General features: G+C 48.7%; 1 protein-coding gene across 1 annotated transcript in view; it reads right to left on the reverse strand.

The window, feature by feature from the left end:
• Positions 1-9,524: 9,524 nt before the first annotated feature.
• Positions 9,525-18,049, reverse strand: part of ddah1 (dimethylarginine dimethylaminohydrolase 1) — a 136,450-nt gene continuing 127,925 nt past the window's right edge. The window contains exon 6 of the mRNA XM_039002813.1: positions 9,525-13,194. Within this exon, the coding sequence (XP_038858741.1) occupies positions 13,078-13,194 (117 nt within the window). The 3' untranslated portion in view covers positions 9,525-13,077. The remainder of the gene's footprint in view (positions 13,195-18,049) is intronic.

The raw sequence follows: 18,049 nt of genomic DNA on the forward strand, positions 1-18,049 counted from the left end.
AGCACCAGACTGAGGAGCAGCACCGGACTGAAGAGCAGCTCCGGACTGAGGGGCAGCTCCGGACTGGCTGACGGCTCTGGCTGCTCATGGCTGGCTGACGGCTCTGGCTGCTCATGGCTGGCTGACGGCTCTGGCTGCTCATGGCTGGCTGACGGCTCTGGCTGCTCATGGCTGGCTGACGGCTCTGGCTGCTCATGGCTGGCTGACGGCTCTGGCTGCTCATGGCTGGCTGACGGCTCTGGCTGCTCATGGCTGGCTGACGGCTCTGGCTGGTCATGGCTGGCTGACGGCTCTGGCTGGTCATGGCTGGCTGACGGCTCTGCCTGGTCATGGCTGGCTGAAGGCTCTGGCTGTTCATGGCAGGCTGAAGGCTCTGGCTGCTCCTGTCTGGTGGAAGGCTCTGGCTGCTCCTATCTGGCGGAAGGCTCTGGCTGCTCCTGTCTGGCGGAAGGCTCTAGCGGCTCCTGTCTGGCGGAAGGCTCTAGCGGCTCCTGTCTGGCGGACGGCTCTAGCGGCTCCTGTCTGGCGGACGGCTCTAGCGGCTCCTGACTGACGGACGGCTCTGAAGGCTCAGGACAGACGGGCGGCTTTGAAGGCTCAGGACAGACGGGCGGCTTTGAAGGCTCAGGACAGACGGGCGGCTTTGAAGGCTCAGGACAGACGGGCGGCTTTGAAGGCTCAGGACAGACGGGCGGCTTTGAAGGCTCAGGACAGACGGGCGGCTTTGAAGGCTCAGTACAGACGGGCAGCGCAGGCGGCGCTTGGCAGACGGACAGCTCAGACGGCGTTGGGCAGACGGGCAGTTCAGGCGCCGCTGGGCAGACGGCAGACTCTGGCCAGCTGAGGTGCACTGTAGGCCTGGTGCGTGGTGCCGGAACTGGAGGTACCGGGCTAAGGACACGCACCTTAAGGCTAGTGCGGGGAGCAGCAACAGGACGCACAGGACTCTGGAGACGCACAGGAGGCTTGGTGCGTGGTGCCGGAACTGGTGGTACCGGGCTGGAGACACGCACCATAGGGCTAGTGCGTGGAGGAGGAACAGGGCTCTGGAGACGCACAGGAGGCTTGGTGCGTGGTGCCGGAGCTGGTGGTACCGGGCTGGAGACACGCACCATAGGGCTAGTGCGTGGAGGAGGAACAGGGCTCTGGAGACGCACAGGAAGCCTGGTGCGTGGTGTAGGCACTGGTGGTACTGGGCTGGGGCGGGGAGGTGGCGCCGGATATACCGGACCGTGCAGGCGTACTGGCTCCCTTGAGCACTGAGCCTGCCCAACCTTACCTGGTTGAATGCTCCCCGTAGCCCGACCAGTGCGGGGAGGTGGAATAACCCGCACTGGGCTGTGTTGGCGAACCGGGGACACCATGCGTAAGGCTGGTGCCATGTATGCCGGCCCGAGGAGACGCACTGGAGACCAGACGCGTTGAGCCGGCTTCATGGCACCTGGCTCAATGCTCAATCTAGCCCTGCCAGTGCGGGGAGGTGGAATAACCCGCACCGGGCTAAGCACACGTACAGGAGACACCATGCGCTCTACCGCATAACACGGTGTCTGCCCGTACTCTCGCTCTCCACGGTAAGATCGGGAAGTTGGCGCAGGTCTCCTACCTGACTTCGCCACACTACCCTTTAGCCCCCCCCCCCCCAAGAAATTTTTGGGCTTGACTCACAGGCTTCCAGCCTCGCTTCCGTGCTGCCTCCTCATACCACCGCCTCTCGGCTTTAGCTGCCTCCAGCTCTTCACGAGGGCGGCGATATTCTCCAGGTTGTGCCCAGGGTCCTTTACCGTCCAGTATTTCCTCCCATGTCCAGAAATCCTGCGATCGCTGCTGCTGCTTTTTCCCACGCTGCTTGATCCTTGGTTGGTGGGTGATTCTGTAACGTTCGTCTAAGTCGTTCTCCTCCTCAGACGAGGAGGAGCAAGGATCGGACCAAAATGCAGCGGGTGATGAATACATGATGAATTTATTTAGACAAGACGAAACACGAAGCACACTTGATAAATACAAAATAACAAAACGACGTAGACCGACCTGAACATGAGAACTTAACAAACAACGAAGAACGCACGAACAGGAACAGACTACACAAACGAAACAGTCCCGTGTGGCACAAACACTGACACGGAAGACAATCACCCACAAACAAACGGTGTGAACAGCCTACCTTAATATGGTTCTCAATCAGAGGAAACGTCAAACACCTGCCCCTGATTGAGAACCATATAAGGCTAATTAACAATGAAACTAAACATAGAAACAAACAACATAGACTGCCCACCCAGCTCACGTCCTGACCAACTAAACAAAGCTAAACAAAGGAAAATAAGGTCAGGAACGTGACAGTACCCCCCCCCCCCCCCAAGATGCGGACTCCGGCCGCAAAACTGAACCTATAGGGGAGGGTCTGGGTGGGCATCTGTCCACGGTGGCGGCTCTGGCTCTGGACGTTGTCCCCACCCCACCATAGTCAATCCCCGCTTCCGTAGCCTCCTCCCAATGGCCACCCTCCAAATTAACCCACCTGGATTAAGGGACAGCACCGGACTAAGGGGCAACACCGGGATGAGGGGCAGCACCGGACTGAGGGGCAGCACCGGACTGAGGGGCAGCACCGGACTGAGGGGCAGCTCCGGACTGAGGGGCAGCTCCGGACTGAGGGGCAGCTCCGGACTGAGGGGCAGCACCAGACTGAGAAGCAGCACCGGACTGAAGAGCAGCTCCGGACTGAGGGGCAGCTCCGGACTGGCTGACGGCTCTGGCTGCTCATGGCTGGCTGACGGCTCTGGCTGGTCATGGCTGGCTGAAGGCTCTGGCTGCTCATGGCAGGCTGAAGGCTCTGGCTGCTCCTGTCTGGCGGAAGGCTCTGGCTGCTCCTGTCTGGCGGAAGGCTCTGGCTGCTCCTGTCTGGCGGAAGGCTCTGGCTGCTCCTGTCTGGCGGAAGGCTCTGGCTGCTCCTGTCTGGCGGAAGGCTCTGGCTGCTCCTGTCTGGCGGAAGGCTCTAGCGGCTCCTGTCTGGCGGAAGGCTCTAGCGGCTCCTGTCTGGCGGAAGGCTCTAGCGGCTCCTGTCTGGCGGAAGGCTCTAGCGGCTCCTGTCTGGCGGACGGCTCTAGCGGCTCCTGTCTGGCGGACGGCTCTAGCGGCTCCTGACTGACGGACGGCTCTGAAGGCTCAGGACAGACGGGCGGCTTTGAAGGCTCAGGACAGACGGGCGGCTTTGAAGGCTCAAGACAGACGGGCGGCTTTGAAGGCTCAGGACAGACGGGCGGCTTTGAAGGCTCAGTACAGACGGGCAGCGCAGGCGGCGCTTGGCAGACGGACAGCTCAGACGGCGTTGGGCAGATGGGCAGTTCAGGCGCCGCTGGGCAGACGGCAGACTCTGGCCAGCTGAGGTGCACTGTAGGCCTGGTGCGTGGTGCCGGAACTGGAGGTACCGGGCTAAGGACACGCACCTTAAGGCTAGTGCGGGGAACAGCAACAGGACGCACAGGACTCTGGAGACGCACAGGAGGCTTGGTGCGTGGTGCCGGAACTGGTGGTACCGGGCTGGAGACACGCACCATAGGGCTAGTGCCTGGAGGAGGAACAGGGCTCTGGAGACGCACAGGAAGCCTGGTGCGTGGTGTAGGCACTGGTGGTACTGGGCTGGGGCGGGGAGGTGGCGCTGGATATACCGGACCGTGCAGGCGTACTGGCTCCCTTGAGCACTGAGCCTGCCCAACCTTACCTGGTTGAATGCTCCCCGTAGCCCGACCAGTGCGGGGAGGTGGAATAACCCGCACTGGGCTGTGTTGGCGAACCGTGGACACCATGCGTAAGGCTGGTGCCATGTATGCCGGCCCGAGGAGACGCACTGGAGACCAGACGCGTTGAGCCGGCTTCATGGCACCTGGCTCAATGCTCAATCTAGCCCTGCCAGTGCGGGGAGGTGGAATAACCCGCACCGGGCTAAGCACACGTACAGGAGACACCATGCGCTCTACCGCATAACACGGTGTCTGCCCGTACTCTCGCTCTCCACGGTAAGATCGGGAAGTTGGCGCAGGTCTCCTACCTGACTTCGCCACACTACCCTTTAGCCCCCCCCCCCCCCAAGAAATTTTTGGGCTTGACTCACAGGCTTCCAGCCTCGCTTCCGTGCTGCCTCCTCATACCACCGCCTCTCGGCTTTAGCTGCCTCCAGCTCTTCACGAGGGCGGCGATATTCTCCAGGTTGTGCCCAGGGTCCTTTACCGTCCAGTATTTCCTCCCATGTCCAGAAATCCTGCGATCGCTGCTGCTGCTTTTTCCCACGCTGCTTGATCCTTGGTTGGTGGGTGATTCTGTAACGTTCGTCTAAGTCGTTCTCCTCCTCAGACGAGGAGGAGCAAGGATCGGACCAAAATGCAGCGGGTGATGAATACATGATGAATTTATTTAGACAAGACGAAACACGAAGCACACTTGATAAATACAAAATAACAAAACGACGTAGACCGACCTGAACATGAGAACTTAACAAACAACGAAGAACGCACGAACAAGAACAGACTACACAAACGAAACAGTCCCGTGTGGTACAAACACTGACACGGAAGACAATCACCCACAAACAAACGGTGTGAACAGCCTACCTTAATATGGTTCTCAATCAGAGGAAACGTCAAACACCTGCCCCTGATTGAGAACCATATAAGGCTAATTAACAATGAAACTAAACATAGAAACAAACAACATAGACTGCCCACACAGCTCATGTCCTGACCAACTAAACAAAGCTAAACAAAGGAAAATAAGGTCAGGAACGTGACAGGGATGCTGGCCCATGTTGATTCCAATGCTTCCCACAGTTGTGTGAAGTTGGCTGGTGGACCATTCTTGATACACATGGGAAACTTTTGAGTGTGAAAATACACAATCCATGTCTCAATTGTCTCTAGGCTTAAAAATCCTTCTTTAACCTCCTCCTCTTCATCTACACTGATTGAAGTGGATTTAACAAGTGACATCAAAAAGAGATCATAGACTGATCAGATGAAAGCTATGTCATGGAAAGAGCAGGTGTTCCTAATGTTTTGTATTCTCAGTGTACATATAAAGTGGATAAAACAGTATGTAAACATTAATAAAGTGACCAATGTTCAATTACTCTATGTACATAGGGCAAAGCAGTCTCTAAAGTGCAGGGTAAAGTACTGGGTGGTAGCCGGCTAGTAACAGTGACTAAGGTTCAGGGCAGGGTATTGGGCAGAGTCCGGCTGGTGGTAACTGTTTAAAACCCCTAGAGTCGATGTCTGTGACCACGGAAATCTAGTCAGCATAATAGCTCTGTTTGAGCTAGAGTAATCTTTTTTTTGTTGTTGCATGGGCTGCGTCTCAATCCATGTCTGTCTTCCGCATCTGCGGTGAAAGGTGACGGAGATACAGCGTGTTTGTCAGACCATGAGACATCCCGAAAATGTCTGTAGCGTCCAAACGGTTTGGCCTAGAAACTATGACCCCTCTATGGAAGATGATACTTACAAACACAATATGTTTTTCCGTTTTGCTCTACGACCCCCACAAGCTTCACGGGACTCGTCTGAAATCGGTACTGCCTGTCTGCCAAATTCTGCCTGTAGCGTCTGAACAGTTTGGGCTACACACCTATGGAAAGGTGACTCTCACAAACACATACACTACCGGTCCAAAGTTTTAGAACACCTATTCGTTCAAGGGTTTTAGTTTATTTGTACTATTTTCTATATTGTAGAATAATAGTGAAGACCACAAAACTATGAAATAACACATATGTAATCACGTAGCAACCAAAAAGTTTTTAAATCAAAATATATTTGAGATTCGTCACCCTTCTTCACCCTTGATGACAGCTTTGCACACTCTTGGCATTCTCTCTTCATTAATTGCAAAGTCCCTCTTTGCCATGCAAATGAACTGAATCCCCCAAAAACATTTCCACTGCATTTCAGCCCTGTCACAAAAGGACCAGCTGATATCATGTCAGTGATTCTCTCGTTAACACAGGTGTGAGTGTTGACGAGAACAAGGCTGGAGATCACTCTGCCATGCTGATTGAGTTCGAATAACAGACTGGAAGCTTCAAAAGGAGGGTGGTGCTTGGAATCATTGTTCTTCCTCTGTCAACCATGGTTACCTGCAAGGAAACACGTGCCGTCATCATTGCTTTGCACAAAAAGGTCTTCACAGGCAAGGATATTGCTGCCAGTGAGTTTGCACCTAAATCAACCATTTATTGGATCATCAAGAACTTCAAGGAGAGCGGTTCAATTGTTGTGAAAAAGGCTTCAGGGCGCCCAAGAAAGTCCAGCAAGCGCCAGGACCATCTCCTAAAGTTGATTCAGCTGTGGGATCGGGGCACCACCAGTACAGAGCTTGCTCAGGAATGGCAGCAGGCAGGTGTGAGTGCATCTGCATGCACAGTGAGGCAAAATACTTTTGGAGGATGGCATGGTGTCAAGAAGGGCAGCAAAGAAGCCAATTCTCTCCAGGAAAAACATCAGGGACAGACTGATATTCTGCAAAAGGTACAGGGATTGAACTGCTGAGGACTGGGGTAAAGTCATTTTCTCTGATGAATCCCCTTTCCGATTGTTTGGGGCACCCGGAAAAAAGCTTGTCCGGAGAAGACAAGGTGAGCGCTACCATCAGTCCTGTGTCATGCCAACAGTAAAGCATCATGAGACCATGTGAGGGGTTGCTTCTCAGCCAAGGGAGTGGGCTCACTCACAATTTTGCCTAAGAACACAGCCATGAATAAAGAATGGTACCAACACATCCTCCGAGAGCAACTTCTCCCAACCGTCCAGGAACAGTTTGGTGACAAACAATGCCTTTTCCAGCATGGTGGAGCACCTTGCCATAAGGCAAAAGTGATAACTAAGTGGCTCGGGGAACAAAACATTGATATTTTGGGTCCATGGCCAGGAAACTCCCCAGACCTTAATCCCATTGAGAACTTGTGGTCAATCCTCAAGAGGCGAGTGGACAAACAAAAACCCACAAATTCTGACAAACTCCAAGCATTAATTATGTAAGAATGGGCTACCTTCAGTCAGGATGTGGCCCAGAAGTTAATTGACAGCATGCCAGGGCGGATTGCAGAGGTCTTGAAAAAGAAGGGTCAACACTGCAAAACTCTTTGCATCAACTTCATGTAATTGTCAATAAAAGCCTTTGACACTTATGAAATGCTTGTAATTATACTTCAATATTCCATAGTAACATCTGACAAAAATATCTAAAGACACTGAGGCAGCAAACTTTGGAAATGAATATTTATCATTCTCAAAACTTTTGGCCACGATTGTACATGTCAGTTGTTTTGATCTAGGATGCCAAGGATGCAACTGAGGACACCCACAAGACTCATCTGAAGGTATCCCGTTTCCAGTTTCAAAAATGAATCGAAGTATATATAGAAGTAGTTTAGTGCCTAAAACAGGGGTCGAATATGTGTCCAACATTTAAAAAAATAATTTTCTGATCTTTCTTATATCTCTCAGATACAGACACTTCAAAACCAAATTCCTTCTGATTTTTCTTTTACTATCTGTTATTCAATGCATTTCTATGGGCTAATAGCAGTAAAGCCAAATTCAATGTTTCATCAAATATTTTTTATGTATACACTGAACAAAAATATAAACACAACAATTAAATTGTTGGTCCCATTTTTCCTGAGCTGAAATAAAATATCCCAGAAATGTTCCATATGCACAAAAAGCTTGTTTCTCTCAAATGTTGTGCGCAAATTTGTTTACATCCCTGTTATTGAGCATTTCTCCTTTGACAACATTATCCATCCACCTGACAGGTGTGGCATATCAAGAAGCTGATTAAACAGCATGATCACTACACAGGGGCACCTTGTGCTGGAGACAATAAAATGCCACTCTAAAATGTGCAGTTTCATAACAAAACACAGTGCCATTTATGTGTCAAGTTTTGAGGGAGCGTGCAATTGGCATGCTGACTGCAGGAATGTCCACCAGCGCTGTTGCCAGATAATTTAATATTAATTTCTCTACCATAAGCCACCTCCAACATCTTTTGAGAGAATTTGGCAGTACACACAACCAGCCACACAACCGCAGACCACGTGTATGGCGTTGTGTGGGCGAGCGGTTTGCTGATGTCAACGTTGTGAACAGAGTGCCCCATGGTGGCGATGGGGTTATGGTATGGGCAGGCATAAGCTACAGACAACGAACACAATTGCATTTTATTGGTGGCAATTTGAATGCACAAAAATACATTGCGAGACCCATTTTTTTAAGGTGTCTGTGACCAACAGATGCATATCTGTATTCCCAGTCATGTGAAATTAATAGATTAGGGCCTAATGAATATTTAAATTGACTGATTTCCTTGTATGAACTCTAACTCAGTAAAAGCAATGAAATTGTTGCATGTTGCGTTTATATTTTTGTTCAGTATACATTTTTATACCTACAAAAAAGGGTCCTAAAATTCATAATCAAATAGCTTAATGATCCTTGGTATGACCATCTTAAAACAATTTCATATATTAGCTTAGTAGAACCCCGTCCTTCTAGATGGTAGTGGGGTGAACAGGCCGTGGCTCAGGTCCTTGATGATTTATTTATCATACTCAACGTGTTTTTTAATATAAATAAAACGTAACAGCTTTCCCATAAAATGTGTGCTCATGTTCCACTTTGCAACCCTCAGTTGTGAAAGGCTTTTAATTATTATCCCATATACGACCACAATGTGGCGATATAACACTTAATTTTGAATGTGTGACGCAATTGACTGATTGGGCAGCCCAATCACTAGCTTGGTTTCCATCCAATTTGCGAGATTTTGAATCGAATATTCTAAAATCGGCTTAAAACAATATGCGCATTTTATTTTTAATATGTGTTTCCATCAAACTTAAATACTTTTGCCGATAAATTCCCATGTACCTTATGAAAATACATTCCGTACATTCTCACTCCTGATGGTTTTGTCAAAAAAACGGTTGATTAGGATATATAGCAAACATGCGCTCTAGCCAACAGCTAGCAGAGACTGCGGGTAGGCTATCTACATTATGATATTATTTGTATTTGTCAAACGGCAGCCAAGCACCGATCATCATGTTACCATAATAAGACCCTCGCGATATTTATTGGAAAGGTGCATCAAGCTCATCAACTGGCACTTTCACCACCCTGTGAAGTGCTTCATAATTTATGTAGCCTAATAAAGAGCATGTTTTCCCGAGTCGTAGTGGGAGGACCACACAAAATGTCTTCGCGTGATATGATGGTTATTATATCAATATTTGCGCATAAAGGTGCTTCCACCGCTATTTCTCGTATAATTAACAAAAACATCCCACCATGTCGAACGAGCAGTGTCTGTATATAAAATTGTATCGGAATATCCTGTTTGTTTTCATTCGCACGGTTGTGACTTTTTTCCTGCGTCAGGTAATTCATCCGCATGAAATGGATGGATGGAAACCTGGTTGGTCTGCAGTATAAACCCATACAATGCACAATAAGTCAACCGTTCAATTTGATGTTATAATGTAGTTTATTGTACAAAGTGGATGAAAAGCTAAAATCAAGATGCAGTGTAAATAGACTGTTAAATGGCTGACCTAGGCTACCACACAACTAAACATCTACAATACACTAAAACCAAGAAACCTGAGACAAAATTGACAAATCACAGCACTTCTATGGGATACACAGCGTCACTCAAAAGGTAAATCTTAAAATGTTATTGTAGTTTATGAGGAATTGAATCTAGGCTACTGGTGGAACACTTTCTCATGTGGAACAGCACATGATGTTGCTGGCAGTGGGAGCAGTACATTTATCAGCAATGAAAGTTGTCACCACCAATAGAAAAATTATAGATCAAGAAAAAAAATATTAAAATTTAAGGAAGATTGAATAGATTTGTATTTTGGGGACTTAATTTAAAATTCAGATTATCACAAGCAAAAGCCAGTGTGATTGGCAGGGTTAATGTGATTATTCTAACTTTCAGCAGTAGGCTACAACTGCAGTAGGTTACAACTGCAGCAGGTGGTTTGGCCTCCATAAAAATTGTACATACCAAATTGCACCCTATTCCCTATATAATGCACTACTTTTGACAAGGGTCCGTAGGGCTCTGGTCAAAAGCATTGCACTATGTAGGGAATAGGGTGCAATTTGGGATGTAAACAGCCACTGACTGCGTCAGCTCTGGTCTGTACTGGATACACAGCAACTATGGTATCATCAGTGGACCTGCCAAGGGCCTCCTGTAAAATATACTGCTAGTGTCACAAATTATGTTTTTTAACTGTAGGTCATTGCGCCCTTTTGCCAGACTGTATGATATCATTGTCATAAATTACCCCAGAAATGTGTATGAGGCAATAGCAGGGAAAGGGATCATGTATACATACATATATACACATATACATAGAGAGGGGGAGAGAATTATAGAGAGAACATTTTAAGAGAGAGTGAGTATTTACTGGCTTACAAGCCTCTCTTCCAAAAGGAATTCTTTCCATGTTTCATCACAATGATTCTGCTCGCCCATTCCTGAACGGCCACAGAGTAGGCTATACGTCACTCCAGGCCAGAGCACTGGACGTCAAGCTGCGAGTCTCTAGCTGTGCTCCTTACTGCAAGACGTCACTTCCTTTGATTAAATAGTTTTCATCTGCATCAGATTATTAAGAAAGAAAAAGTGTGAAAGAAATGGGGTCAAACGAAAGCAAACATTTTCAGGTTCTTGCTCAACATCATCTGCCCCACTCTGCAATAGGCTTTGGTTGTAGATGCTGGTAGCCATCTGTATGTACATAAACCTCTGCTGGAGATGTATGCGCTCATATCTGATGACAGAGATAAGGCTGTTGGGAAGAGCTCCTTAACCATAGAATTACTAGAATGGTGAAAAAGTCCCTCAGACTGCACCCTCATAGGTAGACTCCATATGTCCACCAGTCCAACGATCACGGTCCATTGACTTGAATGGGAGATCCCGTTTTAGTATCTATACATGTATTTCTATGTCGTCAACAGACTTCAAAGATCTTACTAAAGGCTATCTATGCAATGTAAACACAGCAAGATAGATTAGAGGTGGTTAGCGGCGAGACCCTACTAAGTGTGTATCATCTCTCCAGCTGGAGGAACAGTCTCATGTTGATTTCCCAGCATGCTCTCATACAGAAAGAGCATAACAGGAAGAAAGTACCAGGGTCAGTATCAGTAGTCAACACAGTGACAATGGGCTTAAAAAACCCAACAAAAACCATTGAAATCTGCTATAATGGCTTCTTGACTAGAGTAGAGAGCAGTAGTTATTTAAGCCACTTGGTTTTCGATGGAGGCACACAGCAGATTGAGGCATGTTAAAAGTTATGAGAGTATATCATGAGTAATGACAAGCCAATTGGTCCTAATTAAACATACGTCACACAGTGTGCTCAGTCTTTTATAAAGTGGGCACAGCGTAGTTTAAAACAGGGTAGGACATTCACTTTTACTTTGCATCCTTTGACATTTTATATTCAGGGGAATTTTGTAGTTCATTTCCTACCCTGGGTTTAGACTTCAGTATCACAGTTTAATAATAAGAGGAAATAACCCGTTGATCAGCCAGGTGGAATAACTAGCACCACCCCCACTGCTAGGGATCAATCAACATTCATGTCCAATAATCAATAATAATACATTTTTAATCAACAATGATGTAAAGTAAGAGAACTCAGGACTCCATGGCAGACAGAGAGAACAAGCTCACCATTTATATATGATTAAGATAAGGGCAATTCCACAGTTACGGGATTACCCTGAGACTTTAAAATGTATGCCAAACAAAAACCATTGATTTCAAAGTTTAACAAACCATGCAACTCTATGCACAATGACTACTTTGAACAATTTACACAGTAAAAAAGTAAACATTTACCTTGAAAAACTATCCGTATGCAAAGTTTGGGGACAGAATTACGGTTACTAAACTTTGTACCTTTATTTTATAAATGTGTATTTTATTTAGAATATTTTTGAATAGCGTGCATGCGCCCGGCCCGCCACAGGAGTCGCTAGAGCACGATGGAACGAGGACAACCCAGTCGGCCAAACCCTTCAGCTAACCCAGACCACGCTGGGCCAATTGTGCACCGCCTCATGGGTCTCCCGGTCGTGGCCGGCTGTGACACATCCTGGTTCGATACCGATCGGTATCTACAGTTTTACCTGTAAATGTGTTTTTGTAAGATTTTGTGTGGAAATTGTTAAAAGTAGTCCTTGTGTATAGAGTTATGTGGTTTATTACACTTTTCAGTCAGTTTTTTGTTTGATATACATTTTAAAAGTGAAAAATCAGAGTCTCAGCGTAATTCCGTTACCATGGAATTGCCCATAACTAGGTAGGTTTGATTGAATTCCTTTCTCCCCCTCAATAAAAACGTATACTTGTTATGATGAATTGAATCTAAAAATAAATCATTACAAATATGTATAGAGTAATCAGCAGTTGATTGTAAATATATTTGCGTTTTATATTCTTTATAAACCGACTACTGCACTATGCATATACTGTACTAACTATACCGTAACATTATATAGCTCCACCTTCAAACCATTCTATGAAACAGACTGTCCTTTTTACCTCTCCTGTGTTATATTAGAAGTGGTTGTTTTTAAAGGGTTGTAAACATTGACCAGTAAGCAGAGGGATTGATTGACACATGAGCACTTTCAGAAGGTGGAGGGGGGTTGGTAACCTTGATGCCAATTTGTTTTCGGGGGTAAGACAGCAGAAACAGACTGGCCAGAAACAGACTTGCACCCAGGCTAGGTAGTTGGGGTTCTCAACCGGGCAAGGTGGCAGCAGTGGGCCGACCCTGCCCTGAGAGCAGACCTGGGTTAAAATACTATTCAAAATCATGTCAAATACTTTGTCTGTGCTTGATTGAGTTTGCCTGGCGTAATAATGGCCCAATAGTATAGTCCAAAAATGGCAAACCTGGCACATCAAAGTATGTGAAAGATTTCAAGTAGTATTTGAACCCAGGTCTGCCTGAGAGACCCCTAACGGAGCATGCTCAGATCAGACTTTGGCTTTCATGTTGATGAGAACAGAACAGCAGGTGAGGGCTCCGTCCACCTTCACCTTCTCCATGTTGGACACTGGCATCAACATGTGGTCCTTCAGCTTCTCAAACACCTGGGGGAGAGAGAGTTGGGTAGAGAGAGAGAGAGGGATGGGGTGAGAGAGCGGGATGGGGTGAGAGAGAGAGGGATGGGGTGAGAGAGAGAGGGATGGGGAGAGAGAGAGAGAGAGGGATGGGGAGAGAGAGGGATGGGGGGAGAGAGAGGGATGGGGAGAGAGAGAGGGATGGGGAGAGAGAGAGAGCGAGAGAGGGATGGTAGAGAGAGAGAGAGAGGGATGGGGAGAGAGAAAGAGGGATGGGGAAAGAGAGAGAGGGATGGGGAGAGAGAGAGGGATGGGGGAGTGAGAGGGATGGGGAGGGAGAGAGAGAGAGGGATGGGGAGGGAGAGAGAGAGAGGGATGGGGAGAGAGAAAGGGATGGGGAGAGAGATAGGGATGGGGGAGAGAGGGGGGGAGGGGGAGGGAGAGAGAGGGATGGGGAGAGAGAGAGAGGGATGGGGAGAGAGAGAGCGGGATGGGGAGAGAGCGGGATGGGGAGAGAGATGGAGAGAGAGAGAGGGATGGGGAGAGAGGGGGGTGGGGAGAGAGAGAGGGGGAGGCGGAGAGAGGGGGTTGGGGAGAGAGAGAGAGGGATGGGGAGAGAGAGAGGGATGGGGAGCGAGAGAGAGGGATGCGGGAGAGAGAGGGATGGAGGGAGAGATGGATGGCGAGAGAGAGGGATGGGGAGAGACAGGGATGGGGAGAGAGAGAGGGATGGGGAGAGAGAGGGGGAAGGGGAGAGAGAGAGGGATGGGGTGAGAGAGAGGGAAGGGGAGAGAGGGAGAGAGAGTGAGAGAGGGAGGGGGAAGGGGAGAGAGAGAGGGAAGGGGAGAGAGGGAGAGAGAGTGAGAGAGGGATGGGGAGAGCGAGAGGGATGGGGAGAGCGAGAGGGATGGGGTGAGAGAGGGAAGGGGAGAGAGAGGGATGGGGAGAGAGAGAGGGATGGGGAGAGAGGGGGGTGGGGAGAGAGAGAGAGAGAGGGAAGGGGAGAGAGAGGGAGGGGGAGAGAGAGGGGGAAGGGGAGAGAGAGAGGGATGGGGAGAGCGAGAGGGATGGGGTGAGAGAGAGGGAGGGGGAGAGAGAGAGAGGGATGGGGTGAGAGAGGGAAGGGGAGAGAGAGGGGGAAGGGGAGAGAGAGAGAGAGTGAGAGAGAGAGAGGGATGGGGAGAGAGAGAGAGAGAGAGGGATGGGGAGAGAGAGAAGGATGGGGAGAGAGAGAGGGATGGGATAGAGAGAGGGATGGGGAGAGAGAGAGGGATGGAGAGAGAGAGAGAGGGATGGGGAGAGAGAGAGAGAGGGATGGGGAGAGAGAGAGAGGGATGGGGAGAGAGAGAGAGGGAGAGAGAGAGAGAGAGAGGGAGGCAGAGAGAGAAAGAGATGGATGGGGAGAGAGGGAGGCAGAGAGAGAAAGAGATGGATGGGGAGAGAGAGGGAGGCAGAGAGAGAGGGATGGGGAGAGAGAGAGAGGGATGGGGAGAGAGAGAGAGAGGGATGGGATGGGAGGGAGAGAGAGGGATGGGGAGGGAGAGAGAGAGAGGGATGGGGAGAGAGAGAGAGAGGGATGGGGAGGGAGAGAGAGGGATGGGGAGAGAGAGAGAGAGAGAGAGAGGATGGGGAGAGAGAGAGGGAGAGAGAGAGAGGGATGGGGAGAGAGAGAGGGAGGGGGGGGGAGAGAGAGGGATGGGGAGAGAGAGAGGGGGATGGGGAGAGAGAGAGGGGGATGGGGAGAGAGAGAGAGGGATGGGGTGAGAGAGGGATGGGGAGGGAGAGAGAGAGAGGGATGAGGAGAGAGAGAGGGGGATGGGGAGAGAGAGAGAGGGATGGGGAGGGAGAGAGAGGGATGGGGAGAGAGAGAGAGGGATGAGGAGAGAGAGAGAGGGATGGGGAGAGAGAGAGAGGGATGAGGAGAGAGAGAGAGGGATGGGGAGGGAGAGAGAGAGGGATGGGGAGAGAGAGAGAGAGAGAGGAATGGGGAGAGAGAGAGGGATGGGGAGGGAGAGAGAGAGAGGGATGGGGAGGGAGAGAGCGGGATGGGGAGAGAGAGCGGGGATGGGGAGAGAGAGAGGGGGATGGGGAGAGAGAGAGAGGGATGGGGAGGGAGAGAGAGAGAGGGATGAGGAGAGAGAGAGGGGGATGAGGAGAGAGAGAGAGGGATGGGGAGAGAGAGGGGGATGAGGAGAGAGAGAGAGGGATGGGGAGAGAGAGAAAGGAAATGATTATGAAATAATATTGATATACACCTCAGCTCAGCCTCTCCAGGACAAGTACAAATGATGGTCCCTCCTCAGACAATAGTTTGAACAACACTAGAGAAGGTAGGAGTCTTCACCTTAAATGACTTTAGGTTACAGGCTTTGCTAATTTTACAATGATTTGGGAGCACTTACAAGGGATACAAATCTTCTCTAACATTTAGGTAGAGAAGAGTTCTCAAAAACGGAGTGAGAAATATTACGTAATCTCCAAAAACCCTCATAAAGCAATGTGTCACCCTGTGGAGCCCCTCCAGAAGAAAACCAGTGTTTTCCTAAGAGCCTTCCAAGCCAGAATACTTCTCTCTCTCGCTAAATTCAATTCAAAGGGGATTTATTATCATGAAAAACATATCTTAACATTGCCAAAGCAAATGAAAGCAAAACACAAGAACAATCAGACATTAACAGGTAACATTACAAATGAACGTTTCAAAATATCTCCCCCCTCTCTCTGTCGCACTAAAAGCCTGGGCTTGCACTACCATGGGGGCGACAAGCAACCCACCCAACTCTGGCTATCAGATTATCCAGCCATGATGCAAGAGGTCTTACTCTGGCCCTGCTATAATCAATATGTAGAATAGCAATACAGCCCATCAACCAAGGGAGGGGAGTCATGAGGTCAGAGGGGAAAAGCACTATAGCCAAACTCCTCCACAACAAATCTGTTCCCTTTTCTACGTCTGTCTGTCTGTCTGTCTGTCTGTCTGTCTGTCTGTCTGTCTGTCTGTCTGTCTGTCTGTCTGTCTGTCTGTCTGTCTGTCTCTTTCTCAAGTGTTTCTGTTTTTATGGCAGTGAGTCTGTGCTTTCCAGCTGCGTTCTTATAACTGTGGTTGAAATGTATTATGTCAGGCCAGGAGAACTTCACTGTGAGGGCTGGCTGTATTTCACTGAAACTTTGACTTCTTTATCTCTGTTCAGTTTGTGACAGTCACCACCCCAGACCCTAAAGTCACCTCCTTTGCCCCACAGTCGACCCCCCCCCCCCCACCCTCTCCCATGACCTTCTGCCTTTGTTATGTAACGTTACTAAAAATAGCTGGAGCCAGAGTTTTTGGAACAAGAATGTTTAGTGTTTATAGAGTTAGAAAGCAGAGCGGCAGAGAAGCTTTGCAGGCAGAGTGAGTATGTTGATAAATCTCTCTCCTCTTCCTCTCTCTATCTGAAAAGGGGATCAGGGGACTGCCATGTTGAAGCACTCAGAAGAAAAACTTCACACAACCAAGAACCAACCTCTGTCTGTCTCTCTCTCTGTCTCTCTCTCTCTCTGTCTGTCTCTCTCTCTCTCTCTGACTGTCTCTCTCTCTGTCTGTCTGTCTGTCTCTCTCTGTCTGTCTGTCTGTCTGTCTGTCTGTCTGTCTGTCTGTCTGTCTGTCTGTCTGTCTGTCTGTCTGTCTGTCTGGCTGTCTGTTTGTCTCTCTCTCTCCCTGTCTGTCTGTCTCTCAGTCAGTCTATGTCTGTCTGTCTGTCTGTCTGTCTGTCTGTCTGTCTGTCTGTCTGTCTGTCTGTCTGTCTGTCTCTCTGTCTGTCTCTCTCTCTCTGTCTCTCTCTCTCTCTGTCTGTCTCTCTCTCTGTCAGTCTCTCTCTGTCTGTCTCTCTGTCAGTCTATGTCTGTCTGTCTGTCTGTCTCTCTGTCTGTCTCTTTGTATGTCTGTCTGTCTCTCTCTCGCTCTGTCTGTCTGTCTGTCTGTCTGTCTGTCTGTCTGTCTGTCTGTCTGTCTGTCTGTCTGTCTGTCTGTCTGTCTGTCTCTCTCTCTCTCTCGCTCTCTCTCTGTCAGTCTCTCTCTGTCTGTCTCTCTCTCTCTCTGTCAGTCTCTCTCTGTCTGTCTGTTTCTCTCTCTCTCTCTCTCTGTCTGTCTGTCTGTCTGTCTGTCTGTCTGTCTGTCTGTCTGTCTGTCTGCCTGTCTCTCTGTCTGTCTCTATGTCTGTCTGTCTGTCTGTCTGTCTCTCTGTCTCTATGTCTGTCTCTCTCTCTGTATGTCTCTCTCTCTCTCTGTCTCTCTCTCTGTCTCTCTGTCTGTCTGTCTGTCTGTCTGTCTGTCTGTCTGTCTGTCTGTCTGTCTGTCTGTCTGTCTGTCTGTCTGTCTCTCTGTCTGTCTCTCTCTCTCTCTCGCTGTCTGTCTGTCAGTCTCTCTCTGTCTGTCTATCTCTCTGTCTCTCTGTCAGTCTGTCTCTCTGTCAGTCTCTCTCTCTGTCTGTCTGTCTCTCTGTCTGTCTGTCTCTCTCTCTGTCTCTCTCTCTGTCTCTCTCTCTCTGTGTCAGTCTCTCTGTCTGTCTGTCTGTCTGTCTGTCTGTCTGTCTGTCTGTCTGTCTGTCTGTCTGTCTGTCTGTCTGTCTGTCTGTCTGTCTGTCTGTCATTTTCTCTGTCTGTCATTTTCTCTGTCTGTCTCTCTCAATTAAATTTCAATTCAATTCAAGGGGCTTTATTGGCATGTGAAACATATGTTTACATTGCCAAAGCAAGTGAAATAGATAAACAAAAAGTGTACAGTAAACATTACACTTACAAAAGTTGCAAAAGAATAAAGACATTACAAATGTCATTATGTCTATATACAGTGTTGTAATGATGTGCAAATAGTTAAAGTACGAAAGGGAAAATTAATAAACATAAA

Source organism: Salvelinus namaycush, chromosome 10, assembly GCF_016432855.1.
Source record: "Salvelinus namaycush isolate Seneca chromosome 10, SaNama_1.0, whole genome shotgun sequence".
Taxonomy (NCBI): Eukaryota; Metazoa; Chordata; class Actinopteri; order Salmoniformes; family Salmonidae; genus Salvelinus; species Salvelinus namaycush.